This window comes from Amblyomma mixtum, chromosome 6 (assembly GCF_055824585.1).
Source record: "Amblyomma mixtum isolate Tamu chromosome 6, ASM5582458v1, whole genome shotgun sequence".
NCBI lineage: Eukaryota > Metazoa > Arthropoda > Arachnida > Ixodida > Ixodidae > Amblyomma > Amblyomma mixtum.
Genome location: NC_143017.1, coordinates 115,330,798 through 115,349,723, shown reverse-complemented (window position 1 = coordinate 115,349,723; position 18,926 = coordinate 115,330,798). Strand labels below are relative to the sequence as shown.

The following is an 18,926-nucleotide window of genomic DNA, read 5'->3' as shown; positions in this document are numbered from 1 at the left end:
CAAAAGAATGTGAACCAATACTGTGAAAGGTCTGTTGTGTCAGGCTTTGCGCGTTATGTTAACAGCCACTAAGTGAACATTCTCAGAGCATTCTGGCGGTTCAAAAAATTGGAGATGACACTTAAGCTCTACATTGGGGGCATGACATGATAGCTCAACATGCGGAATTGTTCATTCTCTAATTTACATTCATAGATCCCCTGGGAGCCCTTATACCACTCCTTGCGCAGTGGAGCAGCGGTTAAGCGATGTGCCACTGCCCTGCGATAACAGGTGCTAACACCAGTGGGGCTTACTGACCCCCTTTGCTCTTTCCTGGGAACTTCTCAGGACCAATCATTAATTTGACTGCCACCTGCCACGGTGCGCAGTTTGCTCACAATCCAGAGAGAAGGTTGCGATGAAGTGAAAAGGTTACGTGACCTAAGCGGCCCTGGGGAATTTTCCTGGATTTTTTGCTCACGGTCAATGACGTTGGTGTCGTGGATGCTGGATTTTCTATGACACAAGCTACTTAACGCTACTGTGCGAAAATCATTAACAAGAAAGATTCAGAGCAGCCGACAACAGCCACAGAGGAACCTGGGACCAGATTCTAGCTTTAACTTTGAGGGACTTGAAGTGCTCGCTGAATGGCTGATATGATGAAAGCAGTTAGTGGCGAAGCCGTGCTGTCTGCAAAGGGTAGAGAAAATCCCAGTCTTGCCTCAGTTCTGTGACTGACTTGTTCGAAAAAAAAAGCGAAGCCCACTTGAAAACAAACCATACCACCTAATAAAGCCACCATCATTATAATAAAGGATGCCTGTAAATATATATTTGCTCATTAGCAAGAAACGAAACTATGAGAAAGTTGCTCTGTGATGGCATGTCCAAGCTACTACGATGCTGCGAGCGACTGTTCCAGAACCAGCAGTGCAGTTTAGTACCACATCTGCTTCCACTCCTCCAGCCAATTGCTGACCACCTCAAGAGATCGAACTTGAGGGATCAAATTTAGAATATGGGCCCTGGTGGCCACACATATTAAGAGGGGCTAATGTAACTTTGGTTTGGTTTGGTTTATGAGGGTTTAACGACACAAAGCGATTCAGGCTATGAGGGACGCCATACTGAAGGGCTCTGGAAATTTCGACCACCTGGGGTTCTTTAACTGACATCAGGCCTCTGGACTTTCGCGTCCATCGAAATTCGAGGAAAACTGCATGCAAACATGCATACACATTCCGTTTAAAAGAAGAAGCGAAAGTGAGGAATGGAGAAAATGAATATATGTACCAGGCCACTGGCGGGAGCGTGCCCGGGCCGGCGCTGCTGGCAGAGGCCGGCCAGCATGCAAGCCTGCTGGCACTGGGTGGTCACCAGCCGGTGTAGGTCCTCCAAGTTGAACACCCGCATGGTCACTCTGCAAGAGCGCAAAAAGTAAACCGTTAATTATACATCATTCAACTCGATAAAACGGACAAGTTCAAATTTAGGTGACTTAACAGCAGCTGAGGATTTCATTGTGCACCACAATCTACTCGCAATGAAGGCAACAGGAATGCTTAAATTAGGTGTCTTCCTAATCATTTCAGCACAAAGACCTGTTGCACTGGTTGGAATTACAGACACTGTACAAGGGTACGGAAACAGCATGGGACATGAAAGAGTCCACACGTACACCACCAACTTCCAAATGTTTTTAACGCGATAGCATTACAGCGCGCATTCAGCGGCTACTTTGGGTGTATGGGAATGAAATTGCCATTGGTCAGTGACCTACAGGGTCGTAACGTCACACAAAAGTGAAATTAAGACATTAGATAGTTTGTTATTATAAGGTTGCGAAATGACTCAAATGTAATTATAACATGCAAGAATGTAAAGCAAGTTAATTGCACTGAAAAGAAAACTCTAATGAGGTGGGAATCGAACCCAAGACCCATCACAAGTCAGACACGCTACCCCTAGGCCATGGAGGCACATTCTATGGACTTGGCTACAGGGAGGCCTTGTGTGTCTTGTGGTGAGCAAAAATAATTTCTTAAAGATTACTATTTTAAAAAAGCATAAAAATAAAGAATAAAAATAAATAAATTTAAAACAAATACAAATAAAGTAAAGAACACTATGTGTCTGCGAAGTGTTATGCAAAGAGGACTCCGGGCCATGGAAGGGATCCGTTAAATAGCGTCATATCCTTAATGCGAAGCTTAGGTGTCCCCCGAATTTTTCCTTTGTCCTTACAGGATATATAGAAACATTACCAGAAAAATATTTAAAAATGGAAAATCAGAAAACGAAACACAAAGATGGGAGATCCATTTCTTGGTTGAAGGCCTACCTTCTAAAAGCTAGTGTTTCCTTCCTTAGTTTCAGTGTGAGCCCTATTTCTTCCACATGCGATCTTCACTACCTCAATAATTGCCCTTTGCCATTGCCCTTTGCCAGCCTCTTTCCTAAGGTAAACTCTTATCAGGCAAGCTGAGGCAAACATCTGCAGTGACAGCTGTGCATTCCAACATAGTCCCGGAATGCCATTGGAGTCTTACCAGGTTTATGGCAAACTAGCTTCCATGACACCTTTTCAGTGAACTCCGTATGAATGATGCTTTAGCCATAATGGTGCAATGAGGGGTATTCTATGAAGGTTCTTATGAAACCGTAACTGCCAATAATATTACGTCGAAAAGTGTTCCTCCTCTCATGTAATAACAGCCAGTACTCTGTTAGTGTCTAACTGTACAATTATTTATTCATGTTCAGAATGGCTTAGTAGAACCAGGCAACATATCATACAAGGTTCTCAGTAACCGAATGGCATTTACGGTTAATTCCACATTTAAAAAAAGAAAAGAAGACTTGAAAACCTTGTTGCATATAGGAACGCATCAATAGCTATTACACTATGCTTCTTAACATACCCTCTCCTTTCTAAAATGTGCTACCAGTGCACTGCCCTCTTGTGTCGCTCCGCGGCGCCTCGTTCTCACCTTCTCTCTGTGCTCCCTCTCCCTCTTGCTGCGTGGCTGCCGCACCTGCCGGATCCTTCACTCTCAGCAATGTGCTACTCTCTCTCTCACCTCCCTATGCTGCGGCGCACCACCCTCTCCAGAGTCACACCTGCTATATCCTACCCCTCACTCCACCTCTCTCACCACCTGACATCCCTCTCCAACCCCCACTGCTGCCTGGTCGTCTACGCTAACACAGATCCGAGCTCTCATTAACAGCTATCGCTGAAAAAAAGTTCGATTGTAATCAGGTGCTTCCCAAGGCGAAGTTAAGCATTGTTTAAAAGACGCAGCAATCAGAATGGCTATGAAGCTTAAAATAAAAAGGAAACTTCCATGCAGCTGGAAATAGTAATGTTTCCTTGAAATGAAGAATGCGAAGCGCACAGCGATAAGGGATATAAGTACGAGGCAAGACACAATGACAGCAAGTATGACTGCGTACACTAGCGGATGCGCATGGCAACGGCCAATGGCACGCATACTCAAAGCCTGAGATGTTTAGGAACATTAAGAAACAGCAGCTTGAAAGCGATGTCTTCACCAGAGTGCAGGCTTCCTTAGCCACAAGGACCCGAGCAGAGTGCGCGGTACAATAACCTAGTCAAGCGGTTAAGAGCGGACAGCGCACCGGCACGTGACGCATGCGCAGCAATGGAAAGAAATAGCGCCACAAAAAAGCTGCGGCCGTTTGCGCGCCAAAGCGGCTGTCACCAGCCAGCGCCGCCCGCAAGTTCAACGTTGTGCCGAAGTGGGAGAGGAAGCAAAAACCGAAGTTGGCAACGGCTGCCAAGCGCCAGCCCAAGCCGCGCGAGGTGCAGCATATATACCTACTCTGCAGACGTCCCGCAGCTAGAGCCCGTGTGCAGCAGCCGAGTCGCGTGCAGGAGCGCGTCTGGACGAAAGCAGAGCGGCAGGGCACTACCACTACTGCCGCGCCCTCGTCCACCTGTCCGTCCAATCGGGGCCCGAGGGGTTGCGGGGGAGGCAGTGGCGTGCAGCCAACGCTAGCGCGGAGGTATGGTGCTGCACGCACGCCAGCGACGAGCGGAAGAGATCGGTCCCCGCGGCGGATGCGCGTCGATACGTTCGCCGGCGTCACTTTCGTCCGCGTGCGTCGCGGCAAGAGGAGACGGACAGGAAGGCGTCGTCTTCGCCTTCGGCGTCAGCGATGGCTCACGCTGCACGAGCTCTCGCTCTTCTCACGGCGATGGCGGTAGCGGTACGTCTACGGACAGACGACACCGTCGCCGGCGGAGGCTAAAAAGAGGAATGGCGGACGCACACGCGCGCGACGGAAAGGCTCCGCGGTATATATGGCCTACATGCATGATCCGAACGAGCTCTGCGCCGCGTCTCGATATATCTCCGGGAACCACACCTCTCAGGCGCATATATAGCTTCGGTGTTCGGACGGGATTTCGACGACCCGTAAATCTAAACGGCGGCGGGGACGACAGAGATGCAGGCTGCGTAACCTTCAAACAGGAGACCTTTACGAGGAATTACCCCCCCCCCCCCCCCCACACACACACACACACACGAGCTTTTTTTTTTTTTTAGAAATCCCCATAGTACGGAGGCCTTTGCGAAAGCATCTGGAAACGTGCGCGGTAGGGCGTGGGTCGGAATCGCAACGAACCGGGGGGTTGCTTTCTCCGAAAGCGTCAAGGGCAGCCTTCGCACTCGTAGTGGATTCGCGCTTGATTTGCGTCTCCAGTAGTACCCGGCGTTTAACACGTTTTCTTCATTACCGACATGAATAAACTGCGCCCCGATATATATGAACATTTGCGGCAAGTGTGCCTTTATATGTCGTCGTGTGAGTGACCCATTCCACTTCGCAGCTTCCACGCGGTGTTCGCACGTAGATCCAAATCAGGGTTGCCGTTGGGAACTTTTCAAAAAGAGCCAGAACTGAAGCTAAAAGTAGCCAAAAGTAGCCACGCCACCTGATCTTGGCGCCAAATTTGTAGCCAAGTAGAAAAGAACCATTATTATAAGCCACTTTTATTAATGAACAATAAATAATATAATTTTGAATCAACACAAAAACACAGTAAATAAAGAACACGGAATTTTGGGCCTCTTGCCCGGCCTTTTTTCATTCTTCTCGAAACGTGCGCTTTCCTCTTGCGTCTTATCCCATGGTAGACGCCGGTGTCGGAAAGCCGAAGGCACAAAAACAGGAGCTTTGTCGCCTTGCGGTACACAAGTGTATTTCACCGGTACCGTGCTGCTCGTTCCTCTCCTGGTGTCATGCCGTTCACACGGCTGCACCTAAACGCATGGTTTCGGATGCATGATCCTAACGGAGAAAGTACTCCGGATGAGCGTTATTTTCTCCAGATAGAGCGCAGCGTCCGCGCGGCCTTTTGCTTCGCCGTGCACTTGAATTAGCGTTATTTTCTCCAGATGCCGCGCAACGTCCTTGGAAATAATTGTTTGTCTTTGTTCTTGCTTACTATATTGTATGTGCAATTGCAAAAAAAAAAAAGGGCTAGTAAATGCGCCAAAATAGAAGTTAAAATAGCCAGAAAGTAGCCAAGGAGCCAACGTGAAATTTTCACCGCCAGACGGGGTCGAAAAGTAGCCAATTTGGCGCAAAGTAGCCACCAACGGCAACCCTGATCCAAATGGCAGCTCTGACGGGCAACTGAAACCTACGCATCCACCGTTGATCAAATGCTAACAGACAGCAGTCATATATGCCTCGAGTAACACAGTAGCGGTAGGGCGACCTTAGCAACGTAGCTCATGCGCTCATGGCCGATTGGACCACGCATCTCAGTGTTCTGCGCGTGCGCAATGGCGGACTCCCAAACGCTAGCGCTGGCTTTCAAGCGAGCTCTATTCGTGTCGGTACAAGTCCGTAAGGGAACTTCATGCGAAACTTACTCATAAGCCTCGTACGTGTGTCAGACTCAGGCGTGCAAAAGAATACAAAATTCGCAGATCCGCACAATACATATACCATCACCTGTGGCACGCATTACAAAAAGCTCCGCGTAGCTCAGGAGTTGCACGGTGCCAGCAGTAGTTGACGCAACTGAAAACAAGGCTCATTCATTCAGCCCCATGCTTGGAGAGCATCAATCCACAATTTAAAGTGTTAATGTAGAAAATGCACGAATTTAAAACAAAATGTCGCAACTGACAGCGCATTTCCAACCTGCCGCAATTCTCAAGAGCGACTGTGGCTCCAAGCCGAAGGATCGAAATGGAAGCAGCAAGTATCTCCGATCTTTGTCCCGAGTGCAGAATGCTTCTCGTTGGCAGCACTTAAAACACTTTGAAGCGGTTTCCAAGCGATCGACTGTTTTGTTCTCTCCTTTCACGGGTCGGTGTCCACCAGCAACAAATACGCACACCGGATTTGGAGTGCGCGTGAGCTTCTTGGCCATCCGGCGGCTTTGAGCTGCTGCGTTATGGTGGGCTCCACCCTTCCTACTCAGCTAATGAAGTTTATTGTCTGTCTGTCCCGACGCGACAAGAAAGCATTGAAAAGGAACGCAACCTAAAAAAGGAGAGGCATAAAAAGACCTTAAGCATGCATTCGCCTTTGAAAGGGGTTTTAGAAAACAGCCCGCAGCGGCGTTTGTGAAACACGACATACGAGACCCGCATAAGAAACGACCGGCAAATGAGAATATACTGTCCCACCGAACGAAGCTTTTTGAACACGCGAACGCTAGCACGAAACGGCGATTTACACATAGCAGTCAACACTTGCAGCCGCCTTCAAGACGGCACACAGTACTGTTGCAGTACATGAAACAACAATAAGTAGTGAACAGAACCAATATCGCAAAAAGCGCGCCAAGCTTGGCTTCACCGCATACACTACATGCAATGCTCGCTAGCACACTTGCTGTTTCTGCTAGTGGGCTTCGCTGCCTGCGTTCAGGCAAACAATTAACGTCTAATTCGGTGCAGAAATAAGAATTAAAAAATTCACGAGTACCTTAAGGAACGTCGAATGTCATTCATCTGCAATCACAGAAATACGTACTACACTGACTGCTCATATGCAGCGTATACAGTTATTCGAGACGGCGCTCGGCTCATCTTGAATAAATGCGAAAAAAGTTTATACTGTAAAGTAATGCGAATAGTAGCTCTATTCGACACTATCCTGGAGCAAAAATATGACCATTCGAGCACCCTTTATAATCACCGGCCGGTTGGAAAGGCACTAAACAAGGAAAAAAAAAAATAGTTCAGACTCCTGCATGCACGCAACACCACAAATACTTTTTTCCTAATGTTCCCGAAAATTGACAGTTAAATCATTAGTGATGAGCTACGGAGCCATTTTTTTTTTCAGCCCCAAATTTGCCCTTCGCTTGTACTGACGAACTTGTCACTTCCGACCTAGCTTGCTCATTCCTCCGTAAAGGAGTATGGAAACCGAATTTTACTGTCTGGTTTCTTCTTTCAAATGATGCTTTAGACATTAGGCTACAAGGATCACCGCGTGATGTTTGCCTACGACCGCTAAATAATATATAATTGACTTTATTCTTTCATGCTATTGCGGTTTCGACAACCGAACGATAGATGTGACGAGTAGTTGATGTTTAGGTCACGTGAGACACAAAAACTGCAATATGCGTGCAGATACGTTGCTTTACCCAACTACAGCACTTAACCAACCTGCTTCGATAGCTAGAATTTCAATAAACGACGTATACGCTGTTATATTGGCTTTTTTTATTGTGTGTGTGGGTGCCTCACGTGACCTAACATCAACTATACACGTCACAACCATCGTTCGGCTGATGAAGCCGAAACAGTGTCAAGAAGATGGTTTGGTTTGGTTTATGGGGTTTAACGTCCAAAAGCGACAAATGCTATGAGAGACGCCGTAGTGGAGGGCTCCGGAAATTTCGACCACCTGGGGTTCTTTAACGTGCACTGACATCGCACAGTACACGGGCCTCTAGAATTTCGCCTCCATAGAAATTCGACCGCCGCGGCCGAGCACCATAACCACTGAGCCACCGCGGCGGCTGAGTGTCAAAAAGAAAGTTAGTTATAAATTATTTAGACGTTGTAAGCGAATACCACGGGGTGCTCCGCGTATTCCAAAGTCTAGCACGTCGTTTGAAAGAACAAAACATGCAATAAAAAATTTGGACTCTACAGTTCTTTTTTTAAAGTGCACTCATGACAAACAGAAGCTGGCCTGCGTCGATACAGTACCGCGTTCTAATCCACTCCTCCCGCCGAAAACAAAGCCTATAAGCTAGAAAGGGCCCCCCCAACACGAAGTACAGGTGTCGCCATCACTGGCTGCTTTCGCAAGTAAAGTGCAAGCGCCGTCACCGATGTCTTTACGCGGATCCCGGAGGCTACACCGCCATCCACTTCGAAACGGCGGCATCTCGTCCGTTTCGGCAAGCACGTCAGGGGATTTGGATGAGGTGAAGGGAATATTGCATTCTTAAATTCAATATCCTCCGTCATAAATGCGCCTTTTGTTGCCGGACAAACGTAGCCAGAAAGAGCCAGAGAAACAATTTTTATCGAGGAAAAAAATTTGGACGGAGTTGTCCTCTGCGCGCCATTAAAAGTTTCAAGAGAATGCTTTCGCTTCTAAGGCGCTACTGCTCAACATCAAGCGGCGCTACTTCCTTCTCGCGCTTTTGAAACATTTCAAAGTCATCGTTCAAGCGGTCGGGATACATTACACAACCGTCATCTTCCCGAAGAACCGGCGGCCGCGTGCTGCTAGCGGTATATACTGCAAGACTATCGAGCTGCGGTGGCGACGACGACTTGCGTGAGAGAATTCTTTCAGAGGGAAGTCCCGTAACTGCTACGCAGCTGGAAAGCAGAAGCGAGCAGCGTGGCAGACGACGACCACCATAGCTGCCACACAAACACACACACAAAAAAAACCTTTCACAGCGTTCACATCGAGCGCCAAACAGGCAAGGAAACAAACAAACAAAAGGTTTCAAGATGTTTACGAATTCCCCGGGGGGGGGGGGGGGCACCAGACAAGTTGAGGGCATGCACACATCACACGCGAGAGCGCGCTAGACGTCTCCCGATGCTGGAGCAGGAGCCCCAACTTGAAATTACGGCAGCTAGCATGATATAGCGCAGGAAATGGCAAGACGCGAAACACACGCCGCGACCCGCAGCCCGGTCGCGTATGTAAATACCGCGCGCGCAAGAAAACAAGTCATTCGTGCGTGGATAATCATACGGCTTGAGCGTGATGCACCGAGCGTAAACAACCCTATAGCTACCCCAGTGCATACCGAAAGCGAGATCTCACGCAGGAGTGCTACTGACGCCTTTGGGTGAACAGGAATCAAACAAACAAGGGTGAAAGACGGGGGGGGGGGGGGGGGGGATGTAAAACGCGCAACCACGCATATCTTTCGCGAAGAGAGTGGTACGACGGACTCCAAACTTTCGGCAAAAAAAATAAATAAGCAAATAAAGAAAAGAAAAAGAAAGAAAGAAATAAAGAAATAAATAAATAAATAAATAAAGAAATAAATAAAGAAAGAAAGAAAGAAAATTATGGGACGATCAGACACCTGATGTCACAATTCTGCGAAAGCATATTGGATTAACCCTTGATGAGGACTTTCATGCTTCTACTCTTAAGCCGAGGCTGGAGGGCGGAGGTAGGGTAGGACGACGATGGTGGCGGGGGGTGGTGCCTCTGGAGGACAACTGGCTTTCCCACTGTCTTTTTATTCTATTTCACCGTCTCATTTTGGTTCCGTTGATGCGTGAGCTTCTAGTGGGTGGATGCACTGGGGAAGGTATAACTGCGTGGTGTGTAAAGACCTATGGGCCCTAATGGCAGACGGGCGGCGTCCCCAGTGGGGACCACTTCCGAGGAAACATGCAGCGGCGACCCTCCTTGATGAGCGAGCCCCTTAAAAAGGCGGGGGAAAGCGACGCCCCAGGTGTGCGGACGCCTCCGCGGGGAATCAAGGAGAGTTATTTGTAGGACGCTGTGACGGGCAGGAGAGAAAAGGCCCGCGGGACGAGACCAGAGGAAGGAAGAAGTCCCCAGCTGAAGGTCCTGAGGGCAGTCCAGCTCTGGTCGCTACGGAGATGGGACGATCGTCTCCCCTCGAGCAAGTTTTGTTCTACCATGGCCTCGTGAGGCAAAGCGGCCGCCTCATACACCCTCACCCATAAAAAGTACCCAGCTCTCTCTCTCCTCGAAGACAGAACCATAGGATCGATGTTTTCTTTTTCTTTTACGTCGCGTTAGGGCGGATTTCTTTTCGGCACCAATCGTTGAAAGATCTGATCGCAATGGCTGCGCGAGATGACGTAGTCTGACGGTAGAGTCTCAGTGTAGTCCCAGTGACGTAGAGTCCCTTCCCAGTGTACCGATGCGCAATTTATTGCTGCTCTGTAGGAGCCCCTCGAATGCTTGCAACAGAGGAGGCAATATATCTATCTCTTTACCAAAGCCCTTTTCCTAATGCAGACACCGCTATGGCCACGGCGGCGAATCGAACAAGCGACTTCAGGAACGGCCACACAGATGAGCTCAGCCAAACCTGCGTCAGCGCGTGAACAAAAACCGTACGGTCGGACCGGGAAGCGCGTCGTCGCTGTCGCGGTTAATAAGCACGATGCAAAACAGCACGGGAGGCAGTCACGTCCACAAGGGCGCCCGGCCGCGCGAGCCGGGATTTGAAAACAAGACGTGAGCGAAGGGTGGAGTAAACTCGCCAAGAGATGGAGACGATGTAAACACGCATCGTCACGAAGCTCGTGAGAAAGAAAACTAGATGAAAAAAAAATGAAAACTTCAAAATGAGAACCAAAATAATAAGGATGAGGCAGCTCGCCCAAGGTGCCTAAAAATGCTCGGCGCAATCGAAACACGCGGCCAATGGAACGTGACAGCCTCCATCGGTGTGGCTTTCCCGGAGAGCAGCCTTGAACTGCGGTGAGGCCACCCACACATGGGCGAAGCGGGCGTACGCGCATGTTCTGCTCCTGGTGGGGAGAGAAGCGGTTTGAAAGGGTACACGAGAAAGGTTAAAGGGCGAAGCAGCCTACACACTGGCAGGCGAGCTTTGAAAATCCGGCCCTTCGGGAGCGGACGCGCAGTGCGAGCGTACAAGCGAGTTTCTCGGGAAAACGAGAGAAGTTTCTTGACACGCGCGCATTAAAAACAACGCTCGGCGCAGTTCAAGAGCCATCGGGGCACCCCGCGAAACGAACGCACGCTGACGCCCACGCATTTGTCTTCTGAAGCCCAAAGGCAATTTGCTCGCTGTCTCTGCCGGGCCGGTTCGCCCCGAACGAGCGGCCGAATATAAAGCGTTTCCAGAAGCGGAGCTGCGAAGAAAAGTGAGAGTCGTCTCGGGCAAAGGCGGCGGCGACGAAGCGACTCGCTTTGTGAGCAAAGAAACTGTGTAAACCTGTTATGGCTCTGTTTGCAATGCGTTGGCGCGAGCGGCAACACGGGGTCATTCATCTTCGAGGCTTCGAGAGGAGCCAAGACGAAAACGCAAGCGCCTCGAAGTCTGCGCCGACGCGCAGAACAAGAACGCTACTGCCTCGGGTAACGGCACTAATCAATAAAATACTCGGTGATTACCTTCCGGCTGTTGTGGCGATGATCAGTATTTAATCCTGGCAAGTTACCCGCCATCTATACACAGCTACTGACTGCGTACGCTACCGTGACAGCCACTAATGCCCTAGGTCACGCACTTCCGGCGGGGTAGCCGGAAAAAGCAGACTTCCACAAATAGAGTGGACTAAAGTCGAAACAGTCGTGACGCGAAATTGCGCTAGCGCGGCAAGCTAAGCCACGCTACCTATACGACGTCACTGACGTCAGTGTCGTTGATGACGTAAGAAACCCGGCTGCCCCACCATTTTGGTGCCCGTTTTCAGACCTTTAATGCCGCACGGACAACTGAATTAAACACTCCCGTCTTAACCACCTCGCGGGGCAATCACCTCCGCCTCGGGTTGCAATAAACGGCGCTCAATCAGTGGGGCTGTCTTCAAAGCTTTCTTTTTTTTTTCTTTTCCGTCGCCAGTACTCAGTATATGACGAAATTGCTTTTTTACAGGCGCAGTTTCCTCCTTACAGCATAGCGGCTGTCATCCACAAAACGCTCTTCTTTCTCCCTATCTACCCGGGGCGTGAATGGAGATGATGTGGGGTCCTTTTTCGAAAGTTTCCAGGGCACTGAGTTTGTTTCAGGGCCCTGCAGTGCGGGAGGTCCGGCGTCAGCAGCACGCCAAGTGTCTAAGGATGCGAAGGAGCTTCTCCTTATCCTTCGAAAAAAGCGCCACATCTGAAGTTTTCCAAGGTGCTACTTATAGCACTACTATTCGGCTGCACGGCCCAACACCAGAACTTCAGACTTTCTTGAAAACTTTTGAAAAGGACAGTACTGTGGGACGGCGCGATAGCCCTACAATGGGTTTCTTTTTCTTTCTTGTATCCTATTCCAGCTCGAGGTAATGCAAGTTGTACGACAAAATGGTGCAATTTGAGTTTGCTTGAGGGCACTGAGGGCACTACAAGGCCTAGACTTCTAAAACATTCCTTTGTCAAACCTACTAGTTTGACCTCGAAAAGGCCTTTGCATTCGTGTGCCAAGCATTTATGCAAGGAAACACGTTTTCCTGCCATGGCTGAAACAAGTGAAACGTCACTTAATGCAACGAATAACACCAGCATTCGTCGCACATTTTGGCGGCTATCGCCGACAGCTGATCCCAAAATTAAAACCTCCCTCGATAATCTATAAGCGTTCAAATGCCTTTGCGTTCGGTACGAGCTGCATTGGCCGTCAACAACGTATCAGTACTGCGGTAAGGTCACAGCTTAACGCAGCAAACAATTTTAAGGAACTAAACGTACAGCATCGGGGCAAAGCTTTACACTCAACGTATGAAGGACCTATAACGTCCACTGCCTCGTTTTTTATCGCAGTCCGAACGATGTGTACTGCCAGCGACGAAAGCCTTAGTTATAATACAAGTTGAATCCACTTACTGTAACATAAAAGAAAGGGCAAGCTGCAGCTCTTTCCCTTCGCCATTACAGTAACACCAGTAGCTCGAAAGCCAACACAGGAGGGAATGCACGCAGACAGAGCGCCAACACTTTTACGAAAAAAAAATTAAAAATTTTAAAGTACGCCAGCACATGAAACAGCACCGCAGCTAAGAATATTCGAAAAAAAAGTGCTGAAAGTGGTAGGTACGAGGGGAAAACAAAAGCTATTACGGTTACTACATCGCGATACATTCAATGGGCACCTTCTAATAATGCGTACCTGCGCCAAGTAGACGCGGGTTATTGGCTGGAACACATTGACACGGGACAAAATACGAAACATTTTAGCCATACAATAACAGGTACCGCTAACACCCGGACGGCGTCTTTTTCGTGCCTTTCGGCAAGCCTGGCCACAAATAGTGGCCAAGTTTAGAGTCCACACTGGTGACGTCACTCGCTCGAGACGCTCTAGTCTCATATGGGACGTAATCCCCACCCCCTCCCCCAACTCTCCCACCCCCGCCATTCTCCGTGTAAGTGGTGTCACCAGCGAACAAGATCAAGAGAAGAGAGACCGCCAGCTGTATACGTCAGCGCATTTCAATGCTTTTCTCACAGAGCTGGAATAGAACAAAACGCAACGCTCACTTTCCCCGCATCCGACTCTCTAACCGTCCTTATTCAATAACCTGCGCACGCTGCATGAGGGGCATGCCAGAGCCGCTGAAAGCAAGCGTTAGGATATATATATATAAAAAAAAGGGGGGGGGGGGGGTGAATCCTGCACTGCACACGTAAGGCGCACGGCCAGACGGACATCATCGCGGCCGACGTCTGCCTCCCTTCTAAAACTCGGCACGAGAGAGAAGAGGATGCGAGAGGAGACCCACTTGGAAGCTTACCAACGGATGAGGGAGGCGCTCAGCTGGATGGACTGGCTTCTCCTCCCGCGGCTCTCTCGCGCGCGCTCCAGTCTCGACGGGGGAGGAGGAAGGCGCAGGAGCGGAGGGGCCGCCAGTCAACGGCCCGCAAAGAGCTCTGCCCCGCCACACCGCCAGAGAAGCAGCAGCAGTAGAACACGCGCGCCTCTCCCAAAATGCACGCGAGGTGAGCAGCCCCGACTTCTTCGTTTACAGACAGCCCAAATGACACTCCAGGCAGGGCCAGAGGAGAAAAAAAAAAATAAAGCGGAGGGATCAGGCGTCCGCAGGCGAGGCGGGAGGGCGCACGGGGCACCCCGTGCAACGAGTCCGTTCCTGCTCCTCTCTGCTGCGTACTGGGCAATCGAGCACCGACCGCGAACCCAGCAGCGGCCAACGGAACGGATCACCGTCGACGGCAGACAAACCGGCGCGAGGCACGCCGAGGCGGTGGGCACCGCGGTGATGATGAGGCACGGACGCAAAGGTGCGCGGCAACGTTCTGGGACAGCCGGCGCGATGCCGGCCGGGGAAAGTAGTCTTTCCCCGGCGAGAGAGCGCGGAGGAGACCGAGGGGAGCAGCAACAGGGCGTTACGCCACTCAGCTGGGCTCGAGCAACGCGCGGCACAAGCAACGCCACAACACGCGCGCCCAAAGCTGCTCACAGGCTACGGAGAGGAGACCTGCCCGTGTGATCACCCCTCCCCCTTTTTTCTTTTTCTTCGTCGGCGCCTCTTAGGTGTAAAGCAGGAAGGCAGAGGAGAGGAGGCGGCAGGGGTATCCACCGCACCACACCACTCCAGCCAGCCGCCTCAGAACTCCTCCTAAAATGATGCATTTTACTCAAGCAGCGACGACAGAGTGCAAAGGGAGGGGAGGGGGGGGGGGGGGGGGGGGGGCTACAGCACACAGGTCGTGCGTATGCAAGGTTTCACCTACAACGGCATTTAAATGAGCCAAGCTCCGGCAGAGGAAGGCACTTAAGAAGATACACCCACTCTCTCCCTTTTTCTCCCTTCTTCCATGGTTACTATTACACCACCCATAAGCCGCGAACACCTGAATACACAATGGGTTTTTCCTTCGCCCGTGGCTGTCTGGGCGCGTGGTCCCTCACTGTGGCGCAACGGAGCCGGACGATTGTGCTGGAGAAAACAATAATATTGAAGGGCCTGCCCATTCGACGAAGTTTGTGCGGTATGAAATCATGCGCCTGCAAAAAGCTGGCCACTATCGAAGCACGGATCGCATTTCCGACCCACTGGCGACGTTCCAAGGAACGCGAACGCCCGCACCTAACGGGCGCCTCTTTTTTTTTTTTTTTTTTTGTGCACGAGGTACCGTGGCACTGTCCCGGCGCCGGCGGTAGGCTACACCTCAGCGACAAGTTCATAACAGGCGCAGCCGTGCGGAGATGGTTAGCACGTAACACCTCTGGTGCCATAATCGTGGACCACAAATGTATTCCTCAGAGCACAGCACAGCACATGGCGATGAGTGGATTAGACAACCGCGCGGACTTGGAGGACCAGATCCACGGTCAAAGTGGTGATCGCTCAACGCGCTGCCTTAAATGGCTCACTTGGAACCAACTCGTACTAAACACAAAGTGGCTGCAGAATTGGACCCAATGTCAAACAGGAGGGGAATACAAGTGACGTAGAAGCTTGGATAGCGATGTTCTACCAGAAAGAACAGCTGTTCGGCCGGCATCTGATGCAGGGTTCGAAAATAAATTGTTCTGGTAGGTGCGCGGACGTCCCGAAGCTGCAAGTGTGTTCCTGATTAATTTAGACCACTTAGGATTCTTTAAACATGCTCTGACATCGCACTATGCACACAACCGGGGTTCAATACCGCAACATTGGGGCTCGGCCGTAAACTTTATGCGGCACTGCAGCAGAGGCTAGTCAGGAAAGGGAAGGTGATGGGCCTTTGTCCCCACGCAGTTACGGGTAGCCTACATGATCTAGGGTCTTTAGGGCAATCTAAAGCCCAGGGTAGCGTATACCTCGGCCGTAGCGGCCTAGCACCGTCTCCAACTTTGTCCCGAAACCCCTCCGCAGCCCGAACTCACTCCCATGGTACGGCGACAAAGGCGCATTACCATTCCCGCCTAGCCTCTGCTGCAGTGCCACAGAAAGTTGAGCGGGAGCACAGAAGCAATGCTACACCGCGGCGGGACAACATCTACCGACATACAGAACGGTGGAGAGCATACATAAGGCCACTGACTGCTTCATCCAGCAGCTTATTAATGCGAAAGCATTTCTTGTCACATGAGTGGCGTGTACAGGACATGTAGGCAGAGCGTGTCATCAGTGTGTGTACATGAAATGTCGATGATCCATTATAGGAGTAATTAATAGAATTGTTAAATAAATAATGAAATCAGCATCGATGAATAAGTCACCAAAATGACAAATTAAATCGGTAATTCATTAATTGGACGAAGTAATTATTCGTTCTGCAGTGGACTGTGCAGTTCAGCTAGTGATAATGATCAGGTTGTCTACTCATCTGAGGAAGGGGTTAATTAAAAGGAAGAGGAATAGAAGATGGAGTGACTGAGGAGGAAAAGTTGAGTTCAGTCCACGACGTCGATTCATGAAAACGATTTGGTGAAAACTTGAAAATTGTCACTTCGGGGCTCCTGTATTACACTGAGAAGTCGCGTAGTCTATGACTCCCTTACGCGATGAAGGCAGCTGGAAGCCACCACCTTACTCAAAGCTTTGAAGCACTTTGATGAGTGCGTCCGCGCTTTGCGCGCTTCTAGCTTTTGGGGTAAGTAGTTTACCTGGTAGTGTGCGAACGGTGCTGACCGTCACCGCGGTTTGGAGATTTTCTTGGGGGTCTTTATCTCTAGCAAATTACCGAGGTCGATGATGCGAGGCCACACCGAAGTTCCGTTGAAGTGCTCACCCCCGGTAGCGAAGGCCATGCTTCAGCACGCGACGATTTTCTACACTTCATGCCCTGTAGTGCACAAGACGAGCATGCTTGGACGAGAAGGAAATGAAGAAGTTTGATGAGGGAGGTGCCGTGCCGCGACGATCGGAAAACCTCTCCGAGTAGAAAGGACGCCTCGGCCACTGTACCAAAGAGGCGGATGGCGCAGCCGAGTCGAAAGTGGAAGCGAGCAAGCGGCCGAAAGCGAGCCTCCCTTCGAAAGGAAAGCAGGAAAAGGTGAAATGGAAGCGAGGAAGCGGCCCGCCGTGTACCTGTCACCGGCGACGCAAGGTGAGGAAGAAGCGAGAGGAAGGGGCGAAGCTTCCACCTCCCCCCCCTTTTTTTTTTAAAGCGATGCGCCCAGTCGCCCTCGGAGCGGGTAATTCTAAATCGGTGACCGCGATTTACGGCGTGTATCGCGTTTCCATGCGAGCGTCCTCCGCCCATTTCAGCCGCATACGCGCATCAAGGCCCGGGGGGCGCCGCTGAGCAGGGTCGAGAGACTGGCTTTTTCTTATTTCATTTTACCGGCAGCGAGGAGTCTTGTCGGTCCGTTTGCGGACGGTCCTTGAGGCGCGACACAGTCGGAAACTTTCGGCGCGCCGCTGCGGGGAAGCGGCGCCCGGAAAGGTTACGGTCACGACGCGCGAACATGCGTGCGATCGCGCATGCCGCCGACGCTCCTGAGCCGTTGTCTGCGTATCGATACATTCCCGATACTCGGGGAACTCCCGTCTCCGCCTTCCGAGTCACCCAGAAAGGAGGGATGAGGAAACTTTACTTTCACAAAGGTCCAAAGGACGAACTTTACTTTTCACAAAGGCCCGAACGCTGTGAAGGAACGTCTGAAAACTTGCTGGTCTAGCGCAGGTCACCCATAAGCCTTCCTGCACGATTAAAGGAGCACAGACACCAATTTTCCTTTGTCTTTCGTCGATGACGGTGGAGAGGGATAAGATATGCCCAAGAGTGCGTTGAGTAATTTATTACTGCACCGATTTTCTCTCACAGCATCGCTCTCGCTTTGCCAGCATTGTGACTGGCTGTTCACAGGTAGCAATACAGCACACCGAAGCTTTTGCTCCTACGCTTGACAAGTGCACGCATTACCTGCGGAGGTTCGGTTCACTGTCACTCGTTTGATATTCCGGCCTTCGGTGGGTGCCCAGCCACGTCGGCATTGCATCTCACCGTTTTCGTGGAACAAACAGTTCCCATATAGTTAATAAAAAAGCCGTTATCATGCACGATACAGCAAAATAAGGCAAACAGCTAACTGAGCGGTATGTATGCAAGAATGGTTTTGCGCTCGTAACCTGCCTTCGCAGACTGATTCGCCGTCCGCCTCCGATGACTGGGGGGGGGGGGGGGGGGAATCAGATAAAAAGTAGTTGGAAGTCGTCACCGTCCCTATACAAAGAGGGTGCCAATGGTTATGTATCTTGCTAGGGATGCCAACCACTCCAACAGTACCCCTGACCTGCGGTTTTTCAGCTCTCGAGCTCCGGTGAGCGCGTTCGTGCTTGTAAACCTTTTATGTTCAAACCGTCACAAAGGCGGGCCAACCGTTGTGAGCTCTTCTGGCGTCAAAAGTGCCTCAGAGTATAGTGAGACGAACCAAACGAAGCGTGTGAAAATTCGTGCTTCTCGTAAAATTGTGCAGTTCCGGTACTTGACCCACATCCATTTCGTAAGTGACGCCATCTACACAAGTTCACGAAATAGTGGGGTTTCGGCCACGCATACGCGTCCTTCTCCATTGCGCCTTGTCAAGCAGGCCCTTTAAGATCGCGCTGGCTTCGTCGGCATGCTCGAACAAGAAGGCACGAACGGCTGCTGTACCGCGCACCTTGCAGTTGTGCTCACGACGACATGAACGGCGAAGATACGCAGTCGGCGACGAGCACTTTAGAGAATCGATGAAGAGTAAACAAATACGTCCAGCTTGATGAAAAAAGAACAAGGAAAAAAGGAGGACGCGAATTAAATGCAAGTTTGCAAGCACCGACCCCACCAGAGAGGCACGCATTTGAGTA

The 18,926-nt window shown here is 50.5% G+C and overlaps 1 protein-coding gene across 5 annotated transcripts in view; it reads right to left on the bottom strand.

Moving 5' to 3' along the window:
• LOC149340133 (zinc transporter foi-like) overlaps positions 1 to 18,926 on the bottom strand; it is an 86,050-nt gene that overhangs the window by 19,820 nt on the left and 47,304 nt on the right. For 2 of the 5 annotated variants that reach the window (XM_089548883.1, XM_089548882.1), the window contains exon 2: positions 1,279 to 1,405. In XM_089548883.1, coding sequence (XP_089405009.1) covers positions 1,279 to 1,398 — 120 coding nt within the window. In that variant the 5' untranslated portion in view covers positions 1,399 to 1,405. Of the gene's footprint in view, positions 1 to 1,278; positions 1,406 to 3,830; positions 3,982 to 13,907; positions 14,677 to 18,926 lie in introns of those variants that run through there. The other 3 variants (XM_089548884.1, XM_089548881.1, XM_089548885.1) reach the window with 3 other exon arrangements.